The 13066-nt window shown below is 40.4% G+C and overlaps 1 protein-coding gene across 2 annotated transcripts in view; it reads left to right on the plus strand.

Moving 5' to 3' along the window:
* Window positions 1–13066, plus strand: part of LOC110073403 (fer-1-like protein 4) — a 71947-nt gene that overhangs the window by 13806 nt on the left and 45075 nt on the right. For both annotated transcript variants that reach the window (XR_013545071.1, XM_020782585.3), the window contains exons 9-16: window positions 1143–1274; window positions 1768–1830; window positions 3526–3610; window positions 5352–5511; window positions 6904–7087; window positions 8929–9115; window positions 11099–11469; window positions 12755–12863. Coding sequence is in view for 1 of the 2 variants with exons in the window: in XM_020782585.3 (XP_020638244.3) it covers window positions 1143–1274; window positions 1768–1830; window positions 3526–3610; window positions 5352–5511; window positions 6904–7087; window positions 8929–9115; window positions 11099–11469; window positions 12755–12863 (1291 nt within the window). In the remaining variant the exon portion in view is untranslated. The remainder of the gene's footprint in view (window positions 1–1142; window positions 1275–1767; window positions 1831–3525; window positions 3611–5351; window positions 5512–6903; window positions 7088–8928; window positions 9116–11098; window positions 11470–12754; window positions 12864–13066) is intronic.

Consider the following 13066-nt stretch of genomic DNA (forward strand, 5'->3'; position numbering starts at 1 on the left):
ATTACTGTCAATCCTCCAGTGATTGTCAATGATTCTTGTTCCTCTGTCACTGAGAAAACAGTGATCTTAAAAGTGGCAGTGCAAGGCCGTCACTGATAATCTGTCCTTACAGTTCAGATTATGTAAGTGTTCTAGAGTAGTGGTCCCACACATTTTCCAAACCGTGGATCGATTGGGGGGGTGAGGGGTGGTGTCCGTGCACGGAGGGTGGGGCACCGATACGTGGGGGCAGGGCACTCATACATGCACACATGGGTGGGGTGGGCACCTGTGCATACATGTACAGGTGGACAACGCACCTGTACACACATGTGGGGTGGGGCACCCATGTGTGCATGGGGGGGCGTGCATGCTTGTGGGGGGCATACATGAGGGGGCAGGACATCTGTCACCGTGGCCTGGCCTGGTACCGGGCTGCCAACCGGGGGTTCCTTGTTTTAAGCAGACGTTCATGTCCAAGAACTCAGACTTGCAAATTATAGAAGTGCCTGCGTCCTGCTGAGCAATTGTGAAACAAACCAAGCTAATTTGCAAATTATGGGATCTGAGAAAAGCTCCATCTGTGACAATCAGAAGTAATAATCATTTAAAAGATTGACTGAGTTGCACAGAAAAGTAGGTGGGGTTAGTCCGGTTTCAGGAAGTTACATGGAATCATCAAGAATGGTATGTGACCTACAGACTTGAGATTGTGTACTTTTCCTATAAACCATTTACAAGAATTACATATTACCATATTGTTTCCTGGATGTGGAGAGCATGACATTTCCAAAACCTCTCCTAGATGCCAAAGTTGTAGTAGACTTCTAGTCTATCTTCAATATTTGGTAATCTCTGTCAGAAAACTTTATATTAGAGGAAATTATCTGAGTGTCCTTAGCATACCAGTAACTTATGAAAAAGTACTCTGTGACACTTAATGATTTGTCCTCAAAGCTAATGAAATGAAAAGATTTGCTGTTTTGTATAAACACCTCTGCAGTTCCAAAGTTTCCAGTTGTGTCAATACATGTTTACTGTTTAAATAGCCCAAGCTTTTGATGGCAATATCCCACCCCCTCTTTTTCACAGAAGGCAAGATATGCTGTTTGTTCACATCTCTTATTTAATTCCTTTTCCTATTGTGGCAACCCACTGCATAGATTGGTATCAACATAATTGAAGCTCAGAAGTTGGTTGGGGTGAACATTGATCCTTTTGTAGTTGTGAAAATTGGAGATGAGAAGAGACACACAGCAACACAGAAGTCAACCAATTGTCCTTTTTACAATGAGGTATGTAACAGGCAAACAAAGCTATCTTTGTGCAGATGAGTGCTGTTATACAGTATCTCAATATAACATCTGCAAACATCTCTCCATTTCAGAGGACTCACTAGCTGCATGAAGGCCATTTCATCTGTGACACGATGCATTGAATTAATAGGCAAACCTATGTAACTTATTTGCACACTCCAGTTATTGCTCTACATATATTAGCTGAGAGAATACTATTTGTGTATTGTTTGTTAGCAAATATTATCCAGGATTGTGTAACCGTGATCATGCATCATCATATGTGATTAATTATTATTTGTGATTATCAATAAGTAGGCTGAGTTTTCAGTCTAACAAGGGAAATCTCAAGTGGAAATTTTATAAGATATCAGGTTCTTCTAATCTTATCTAGCTCTTTGGGAGAAGCATGTGGCAAGGCCTACAATGACAACTCTTAGAACATACATAATATAGGAACTCTCTACTTAAATTTTTTACTTTTCTTTTTCAGTATTTTACATTTGAATTCCATGAACCAAGAGATATCTTATTCCACAGACTCATACAAATTTCTGTAAGTATATCAACAACTATTATACACTCCTGTGGGACAGAGGAAACAAGATCTCACGGCATAGCAACTGAGATGTAAAGTATATTAAATTAGAGTAGGTAATAACCCTATACTTAGCTTTAGGGTTTTTTTCTTTCCAAATTTCCCCCTTGAGTGTTTGGTTTTGCTTTGCTTTGGTGAACTAAATTTCCAGAATATCCAGTAATCAGGCTTGCTAGAAGGCTGCAGCAGTTGTACTTCAAAAATAGCAATTTTCCCATTGTCTTGAATTACTTGTCAGAGGTATAGACTAACAGCATTTCTTATCAAAATTACAGTTTGACCAACATGCATACTGTTGTACAGGTGACTGACCAAAGTAGATGTGTTTTTATAGAGTGCCATATTGCCATATGGGTACAGGAGGCTATACAGAGTTTCAGATGTGAAAGATAGGAATCAAAATGCATCCAAAATCGCCAGTGAGAAAGAAATTTTAGGGTTACTGATGCTTTTCTCTCACTGAAATCAGTAGAACAAGCTAGAAATGTCATTTAGGTCCTCTTGATTTGAGTGGGTCTAAAGCTTTGTTAGCTGAGATTGTGATCACACAGGGAAATGAATTGCAATGAGCTAGTGATCACATGATGCACAGGGAAATGCGCTCCACCTGGATTCCAATCTGGGCCCAAGCTGGACCCTTTTGGTGCTGCTGTATGGCTTCTACTTTTGGAACCAGATTGGAGCAATTTCCCAGCGGACAGAAGGGTTGCTTTAAGGAAGGTCACTTCCATTAAAGCAACTCTTTCCTTGTGTGATCAGTTGAGTTCCTTTGCAGACCTTTGATCGTACCTTTATTTTGGAATAACATGTACTAAAGCTTTGTTATACAGTAGTTGGGAATGGGGATTAATAATTCAAGACAACCATCCCATGAAAAATAATTGAGGAGGGATTTGTTGGAAGAAAAGAATTTAACAGCTCCTCAATCATATTGCAGTAGATATAATCTAGTTCGTTCTCAGGAAAATTCCAAATACCAAGAGCAATGTTTTCTAATCTGTTCTATGAATCTCACACCTATTCTTTACCCCTGATGGCAATTCAACTGTCATCTATAGTTAACATCTGCACTTGACAAGAAGCCAGCCCCTTCCAGGATGATGCAGACAACCAACCTGGGATAAAAAAGAGGCAAGCTTTTGTTTGCCACGTTCCAGGATTTTGCTCCAGTACGATTTGGTTGTATGCACAGGCTAAAAAAACACATCTGCTTCAAATCTCAGTTGAACTAAAGTTCATAAAAGTTTGTCTATTATTCTGTCACAAATACTTAAGTGCTATTTGTAGTCCAGACAATAACAATGTCATTTCGCTAAACATGAGTGTTGAAAAGAAATACTAGCAATTTTATGGTGTTATTGCATTTGTGAATAAGAGTCTTGCTATTTCTCTGTTCATAAATGCACAGTTCAGAAAGAAACGAGTTCCATCCTCTATGAAACATGACTAAGTATGACTCCAGGGTCACTACAACATCATGTACCCTGTCGATTGTTGAATTTTTGTAAACTGTTGATCAGTTTTCACAGGCTGCTCCCTACCATCATTATCAATGTAGCCTATTACCATTTTTTGTGACATTAACTAAATTCTGAGCCTCTTTTGACAGCCATTTAATTCAATACTGAGCAGGCAATTTGTATTACTGCACAGGTCTTCCACTCAAAGAAGATACCATTCCTAGGTACACTCATAGGGACATTCAAGATTGATCTAGAGACTGTATACAGCCAGCCAGGTATAGTTGGATCCTGATATTGCCACAAGCTGCCTCTTGATTTTCTTTCTTGCAACTCTGTATAGGTTGCTTTGAGTCTGTGCAGTGGGCTAACCTTGCATGTGGACCTAATGTTTTAATTTTTAATTTTAAAATTACAGTTGAGTAATGAATACAACTTTTAAAAATAAGTTTCTCTCAAGTGCTCATTATCTTGACTTTCCTATAAGTCTCTTGGTAAAGATTTCAGAGTTTGGATAAATTAAGTTCTATCTGACCAGTTTCTTCACAGGATATATCAGCTCTATTCTCAATACTGCCCCAAGACATGATGAAAAAGAGTTAACAGGGCAAGGTCTGAACCCAGTTTGGGGATATACAGATAGATAGACTGAATGTCCCCCACCCCCTTGAATTTTCTGGAGCTACATGCAAATTTGTAGTCTTAGGTTTACTTCCTCCATCATAACAGGAATTACTTCCTATTTCTTGCTTTCTGTTTTACGGTCTGCAATATGATGCTTGTCCATTATCAAATCTCCATGTGATGCTGAGCTCTGTATTTAGAAACAGCACAACATGAAGTAAAAAAAGACATATGATTGCCCTTGCACGAGCTTTTGTCCCTTTTGCAATTTACAAATTAGCTTGCTTTGTTTGGTGATTGGCAATTGGAGGGGTAAACAGAAGCTCTTCTTAGTGGTCTCCAAGCAGTCACATGCAGGTCTGTACACATAGGCCTAAGTAAAGTACCAACTGAAACAGACCCACAGAATGAAGTCCTAGAAATCAGCTCTAACCATGTTTAAGAACTCTTTTTCCTGCACTTTTATTAAATGAAATTGCTTACAAAATAGTCAATTTTTCCTATGTGTTACTACTAGAAATGGGCACAAACATTGGATCTGAGGTTCCTTCCCCTGCCTCCCTGGCCAATGACCCACTCACCAGTCACAGCGCATGCCTCTCCTTCTCCTCTTCTGCTGTCTGGCCAGTTCCCAGCAGGAGCACAAGTATGCCTGTCCTGCCTCCTTGTCTGCGTGGGCGATCAGCCAAGGAGGCGGGGTAGGGAAGCTTGTGCTCCTGCTGGAGACTGGTTGAACAGCTGAGGAGGAGGAGGACAGGAGTCCACACCTTCTGGTGAGTGGGAGATCCAGCTGGGGAGGTGGAGAAGGTAACAAGGTTTGTGCCCATCTCTAGTTACTACCAATTTCCAATCTAGTAATTTATTTTCAGTAGTTAGAAGCTGAATGTGGAAGTGCTGCACTCTGACAATAAAATACCAAATAATTCCAAAACTGGTTCAGATTATTTTGGCCCCTGAGGCAGAAAATCCCAGAAACACTTATTTGGTAGCAAAAATACAAAAATAAAAAGTGGATTCAGTAGGATGTCATCTCAAATTAACTTCCTGAGGCAGCTCCCTCTTTTTTGCTAGACTTCTCAAATATCTAAAAGCACTGGAATTCCACCATATTCATTTGGGGTGGGGGAGATTAGCAGTTCACATACTCACTGTGACCATGATCTGTCCTTGCCATCCACCTGCAGAACTCTGTTGGTTTTGGGGACGTGCTACTGATATTTGCTTGCCAAATATTTGCTATGCTATTTTGTGAAGATGACGCAACTGTATGGCTTTTCTCTGATAGCCTTTCTAGACAGCTGTGTGCTGTAGGGCTCTGGATTTTTAGAGGGAATAACTGGCCATGCATTAGCTCCATGGAACTGTGAATCAGTTGTTCCATCTTCATGTCTTTAGATCACCGATTTTACCAGAAGTGGGCTGTGATTAATGATCCAAAAGACACGAGAGCTGGAATTAAAGGTTTTGTGAAATGCAACATTTCTGTCATTGCGCGGGGGGATGTCATGACTTCTCTTCCTGGTACTCCTGGCAGCCAGAATGAAGACATTGAAAAGTAAGTCGGTCACCTGGGGAGAGATGTGGTGCATTCCTTCAAAATAGTGCTGCACTCTTTATACTTCTGTGAGTGTTGCAAAGCTTCAGAAGTATAATGGATTTGGTTTTTATTGGAAGGAATTGACAGGTGTTGGTATCTTGTAGTACTTAATTTTATTTACAAACAGAGTGAATGTAAGTGGAGGCATAGCATAAAGACACATGAGCAAAATACACATTATGGACAGCAGCTCATTAGAAGCGTACTGTACATTAAAGGTAAAGGTAAAGGTTCCCCTTGACAATTTTTGTCCAGTCGTGTTCGACTCTAGGGGGTGGTGCTCATCCCCGTTTCCAAGCCATAGAGCCAGCATTTTGTCCGAAGACAATCTTCCGTGGTCACATGGCCAGTGCAACTTAGACATGGAATGATGTTACCTTCCCACCAAGGTGGTCCCTATTTATCTACTCGCATTTGCATGCTTTCGAACCGCTACGTTGGCGGGAGCTGGGACAAGCGACGGGAGCTCACTCCGTCGTGTGGATTCGATCTTACGACTGCTGGTCTTCTGACCCTGCAGCACAGGCTTCTGTGGTTTACCCCGCAGCGCCACCACGTCCCTTTGTACTGTACATTACTGGTCCAGAAATGGGATTCCAACAAAGTTTCATGCCTGAGCAATAATACCTGCAAAAGAAAGCTGTTTTGATCTTGCAGTGATGAAACAGATCAAAGTAGGTCTAGCTCTGTTAAAACTTACCTGTCTGAAGATTCCTCAGTTTTAGAACACTATCATTGTGCTCCATTTATCAATTGAAATAATTAGTCTGTCTAAGGTTAAGACTGGCCCTTGTTCAGATCTCTGAAGTATTGGTAAGAGATTGGATAACATTGTTTCTTAAACAAATATTCAGTCTCCGTCGGTAAAATGAAATCCGACAGTCCGTTTGTCATTAGAAAAAGAAAACATGTTTCTGTATCATCTCTACACCATGCTCCCAGAGCACAATGTCTAAGAATTAAAAATGCCAGCTAGATTAGTGTTTAATTCATCATGATCAGTGACGTAACAAAGAAAGCTAATTTGCAAGCTATAATTAGAAAATGTTGTAGGAACACGATCAGATGCTTTTAATACTAAGGAACTGCTGCTTCTAAAAATGAACTATCTGTAACATTTTGTTAGGTCCAAAGATTTCTATACCTTGTGTCTTATTGTGGGTTTCTCCTCCACCTGCACTTATTACTATATTTCAGCCCTGCCTTAGAAATCATCAAGACTGTTGGTTGCAGTAAAATCTAGGACTTTAATTCTTTAATTACCAATTAAAAAACCCAAAGAGCCTTTGATCTTGTTTTTCTCAGAAGGTAATCACTATTTAACACTGAAGTACGGTATCTTTTTTTCAGGAACTTGCTCCTACCAAAAAGAGTTCCAGCTGAGAGGCCCTGGGCTAAATTTTGTATCAAAATTTACAAGGCTGACGGCTTGCCTAGCATGAGTGCCGGGATCATGGGTGGTTTTTCAAAGATCGTAGGGGACAAGAAAGTCTTCATTGATCCATATGTGCAAGTTACCTTTTCTGGACAACAGGTAAGCTTTAGGTAGGGCAACTGAATTAAACAAGATACTTGTTTTCTGAGATTGATTGATTGATAACATTTCTACCCTGCCTTTCTCTTTAAGAAGGAACCAGGGCAGCTTATCTCGATCAAAGACAATATTCAAAACTAAAAACAATAAGTACAAATACTAAAAAGGATCAAACAGATACCACAGCAAAAGATGGTAGACAGAATCAACATCAAAACATATTCAAAGCAGCAAGGCACAAGAATCTGCTTAAGAACCCTGCTCAGGAAGCCAGTAATTAAGGGCAAGCTTGCTTGAAGGGAAAGGTCTTCACCTGCTTGTGGAAGGACAGCTAAACTGGGGCCAGCCTGGCCTTCTATGGGAAGGAGTTCCAAAGTCTGGGAGCAGTAACGGAGAAAGCCCGGTTTCACTACCAAATGCACCTGTGAATGTGGTGGGGCCAAAAGAAAGGTCTCTCCTGATGATCTTAACACTTGGGCAGGCAATAAAGGGAGACATAGTCCTTGAGATAGCTTGGACCCAAACTGTTTAAGGCTTTATAGGTCAAGATCAGTACTTTGAACGGTGGCCAGAAACGTATCTAAAGCCAATGGAGCTGCTGTAACAGGGGTAGTATGTCATCCTTTGACCAACTCCAGTTAGCAATCTGGCTGCCATGTATTGGAGATTTCCAGACATGGTGTTGGACTAGGGGTCAGAAGACCTGAGTTCCAATCCCTGTCTGGCCATAGAAACTCACAAGACGATGGCAATGGTAAACTTACTGAACTTCTTACATAACTCAAAAATCCTATTGGGATCACCATAAGTTGGAATTTCCTTGACGGTACATTAAAGACAACAGCATTTCTTTCCCTGGCCTACTTATAGGCTTTGGTTTAATCCAGCAGGTTTTTTTTTTGTATGTTACTATGTCTTATCTTGAACTGTACTATATAAGTCAACCATATGCTATGAGAAGTACCTAACTTTTGTGAGTCCTGGATTGTTTTCAAATCAAATTCACTGGGTGACATTAAATTCTAGCAATATGAGAGGGAATGGATTCATAATTTTATTAACAGCCATGATATTTCCTCTTCTATTTTCTTAACTGAATTACCTCAGTGCTAAAGACACCAGAGCTTGGAAAAGATGCTGTTTTTTGGATTTACAGGGTCCAGAATCCCACAAGCCATGGTGTAGTTTAGAAAACTTGTAGTTTAGAAAGTTGTGAATGTGTCTAAAAAAGGTACCGTAACTTTCAGAAGCCATGGGCAATATGTTCTGTGCAATTAAGTCAGAATGCACTTATAACAACCCTAATAGACCTTTCAAAATATGTGGGATATTTAACAACTGGTTTTACCAGTTACACACCTTCAGTGAGTTTCCGTGACACAGATTCAAACCCTCTTTTCCAGAGTTGTAGTCTGTCACTTTATCCACTACACCACTGGTTCTTAACCTTGGGTTACTCAGGAGTTTTGGACTGCAACTCCCAGAAGCCTTCAGCACCAACTGTGCTGGCTGGGGTTTCTGGGAGTTGCAGTTCAAAAACATCCGAGTAACAAAGGTTAAGAACCACTGCACTACACCACACTGGACAATACAAGTAGAGGTTTATTCTAAATATTTCTGTTAGTATAAATATTATCCTGTAGTGATCTTCTGATAAAGGTGAAGCAGAATATAGTGATCCAAAGATACCATAAATCAATAAATGTCAGAATCTGGAAGAGGTGTACACTTCAATGAAGCCACGCTATCCTTATTCTTCTGATATGTGCTGATTAGTTTCAGATCAGGATCTTTAATGCCTTTTCCTTTATGTAAGATTAATTTGAATCTCTTCCTTTTAGGGAGAAACATCTGTTGAAAGCAGCACCACAGAGCCCACGTGGAATGAACAAATTAGCTTCATTGAAATGTTTCCTCCTCTTATGAGAAAAATTAAAATCCAGATTTTGGATGATGCAAACATAGGTGATGTAGCGCTCGCCACACACTTCATTGATCTGCTGCAAATATCTGACTCTGGGAGAAATGGTAGGTCCCCTACAGAATGTCACACTTTAATGTCTAATCCAATGGTTTTAACTTTTAAAAAAATGGCTGAAATCCTGTTTGTGCTGCCACACCACATAATGGCTGATGATTCTGATTGTGCAGTGATTTTTCAGAAATGAAAAACTTCAATTTCCCCCTCAAAGGTCCTGAACCTCCCACTTAATCCATTTCATTGTGGGGAAGCTGTTGGGGTCCATGAGATAGGCAGAGGGCTTCAATTTGCAATAATCACCACCACCAAGATGACTTTATAGGTCACAGCAATTTTCAGTGATTAGAAGGTTCCCCATTGTGCATCCCCAAACATCCCCACATTGAAAAGGATTTCATTGGAGCCTTAGGACTTTTAGGGAGAGGGGAAATGGAAATGTTTCAGTTCTGAAAAATTGCCACAGTTGATAATGTCAGCAGCCATATGCAGTGGACTAGCAGGATATTGGATTGCTTGCTTGCTTGCTCTCCACTGTTTTGAAGAGCTACAACTGCACAAGGAAGTATACAAAACAGCTTCAAATAGAAAGGTATTCACTGCTCACCTAAACACTTTCACAAAATAGGCTTGTGCATATTAGTAGGAAGTTCCATAGCAATGGGTTCATTACCAAGAAGGTTCTGTCTCACCTGCATACCAACATAGTAAATCTTAATGCAGATACCTGTCAAGGACTGCTTCTAATATATGGGTGGGATCCTCCAAATAGCTGTTGTGATATTGTTAAATTATTCATTTTATCTTTAATTTGGCATTATGAGCTGCCATGAGAATTTATTTTGTGGATAAAAATGTATATTCCTATAATAAATAAATATAAATATTAATTTCTCTGCATTAGGACAAGGGAACTAGTTGTCTAGATGTGTGTGTTATGTGTGTACGTCATAACACACAGCTATGAGACATCTGCTTGTACAGAGTGGCACCTGCTTGTCCATAGGCATTCACTGTGGATGGTTTAAAAATGAAATTGAGTCCGTACAAGATAGAGGCACTGTTGGTTAAAGCAATCAAAGAGCAATTTTGTAGCTTGGCAGTTCTCATGGACACACTTTTTTATTAGATGCCCAGGCATTAGTTGTGTTCAGGAGTGCTTTTGCTGAAGTATTGCAGTGAAATGCTGCAGTTATATGAGGCCCCCACTTTATTCTGTCAGCTGCACCTGAGGTTTTTTTTTACTGCTGTTCTGTGTGGTTTATCCCATCTTGTAGGTGTAGGTTATCCCTTTTGAAGCTCCAAAGAGTTTGAGTCTTAGTGACATCAATAACTATTTCCCTGCCCTTCAAACCTAACTATTTTTAAAGATCAGCAGCTGCTCCCCTTGTGGACAGAAGAACTTGGCAGTTTTTCTGGACTGAAGGACAATTGGTGTCAATATGGGTTGCCTTGATGATAGCACACCATATGTAGAATCTCCTTTTCCAAGAGAGAAGGAACATCTTCATCTTTTCTCTGTCTTCTGGTAGCATACGGGGACATTTCTCTTTAAGCAAACGTACGACTCTGCTGCTTCTTAATTTAATAAATAGACTGTTGGTTTTCATTCATTGTGTTTTTGTCTTTGTTGCATTTTCTAGTTTATTGTGAAAATGTTTGAGTAGTTGTTTTTGTTTCTTGTATTTTGCAGTCCTGGTTGAAAGGCTTGGTTTTTTTTTTTTAAGAAATGAAATGGGTTGTATACATTTCTTTGAAAAAATGTTGATTTGAATGTAGTTGCTGCATGTATTTGTAGAGATATCACCAAGTAACTCTGGCCTATTTGTGATGGCAGAGGAATATAATATTCCAAGGTTGGAAATGTTAGTTCTTGGACCACAAAACTTAGCATCCCTCACCCAGCATGGGAACTGACCATGCTGGCTGGGAGGTTCTGGTTTTATGGCTCAAAAAATTAACTTTTATAGGCTATAGTAATAGTGTGGCTTAACAGAATGCCCAGAAAATGACAAATGTGTTCTTTGCCTCAGGGTATAATCCCACTTTTGGACCAACTTGGGTGAATTTATATGGCTCCCCTCGGAATTCAGCCTTGCGCGATGTTCACAAAGATCTCAATGAAGGTCTGGGAGAAGGCATATTCTATCGTGGGCGCCTTCTCATGGCCATTAGCGTAGAACTTTACAGCACCATCCAAGCAGCTGAAAAAAAGCCTACTGAGGTTCTCAAAGGTGCCCTGAGCAAGCTCAAGATAAAGCGGAAGAGTAAAAAGGCAAAAGATAAATCCAAAGGCTCTTTCAAAGAGCACGAGCAAAGTCAAGCTGAGGCTGGCATGCCTGACGAGGCTGAACAGCCAAGTGAGGTAATTGTGGAGGTAGAAGAGCTTCATCCTCTTCCAGAAGTGAGTATCATTTTTAAGACAATTATGATATATCGTTTTAATGCCACAAAAAACATGACTACGTAGACTCAATGCCAAAATAAAAAGGTAAAGGTTCCCCTTGACAATTTTTGTCCAGTCGTGTCCGACTCTAGGGGGCGGCGCTCATCCCGCTCTTCAAGCCATAGAGCCAGCGTTTGTCCGAAGACAATCTTTCCGTGGTCACATGGCCAGTGTGATTTAGACACGGAACACTGTTTACCTTCCCACCGAGGTGGTCCCTATTTATCTACTCGCATTTGCATGCTTTTGAACCGCTAGGTTGGCGGGAGCTGGGACAGGAGACGGGTGCTCATTCCGTCGCGTGGATTCGAACTTACAACTGCTGGTCTTCTGACCCTGCAGCACAGACTTCTGTGGTTTAGCCCACAGCGCCACCACGTCCCTCAATGCCAAAATACCAGTGCTGAAGGTCAGTTAGAAGAATTTCCAGTGCATATGGATGTCAATAGAGGACTTGCAAATGGAGTTTTGCTTGCCATTTCTGCCACAGGATTTCCTACTGCTGAAAAGATAGTTCTGGCTTGCTCCTTCAGTGATAGTGACAAACTGCTGCAAGAAAGCCATATGTATAGCTATATGAATGCATGTGTGCGCATATACATATATACCCAAGCGATTTTCATAGATACGTATGGATTTGAATAAAGGTCTTTCCAATTCTTGCCTGACATTCTGACTTCCACACAAATCTGCCATCATCTAAAATACAGATAGTCCAGTCAGTTTCTGCCAGATGTGTTGAAGCCACCTCTTTCTGTGGTAATACAGAATGCTGCTAGCTTTTATACTAAGCGTGAGTTGTGCTTCCAGTTCAACAGCTGCCTTCTTCAACAGAGATTTTGGGGACCATATTCTGTCTGTTTGGGGCCAAATGTAGAGTGTTTGGGGCCAGACATAATTATTACTGATTTCAAATCTAATCAGAAGTCAGCAGGACAATAATCTGCATAATTCCTTGGCATGATGGAATCACTTGGCAGCATTTTCAAATAGCATCCCACATACTAAGCTATGTAACAAGCTTACTCCAAATGTTAGAGAACTAGATCAAGTTATGAGACTGTTCTCACAAAATGCTTGCCCTTCCCACAGGATGATATGTCTGCCACATTATCCAAATGGAGGTATTCAGATATTAGGACAATCACATAAATACCCCCACAGATAACATGCCTGAATTGACTTGATGGCACAGGATGATGATTATTAGAACTTAGTGAATCTATGCTTCCTTCTTGTTCAGAATGCCCTGGGTGTGAAAGAAGAATTTCTTCTCTTTGCCTCCTTCTTTGAGGTGACTATGATGGACCCATCAATAGGTACCAAACCTGTGAAGTTTGAAATTTCTATAGGTAAATATGGCATACGTTTTGTTCACTTTAACATAATGTTAGGGGCAAAGTATTTGACAAAGACTTAGGCTGATTGATTAGTCTCATTCCTAAGGGAATTCACAGCTGAGTGAAAGACTGTGGCCTGTTCCATAGACAGAAATGGAAAGTTTTACTCTTGTAGTTGATGTAGAAGAAATCAAAAGCATTTTAAAAATCACTGT

Source organism: Pogona vitticeps, chromosome 4, assembly GCF_051106095.1.
Source record: "Pogona vitticeps strain Pit_001003342236 chromosome 4, PviZW2.1, whole genome shotgun sequence".
NCBI lineage: Eukaryota > Metazoa > Chordata > Lepidosauria > Squamata > Agamidae > Pogona > Pogona vitticeps.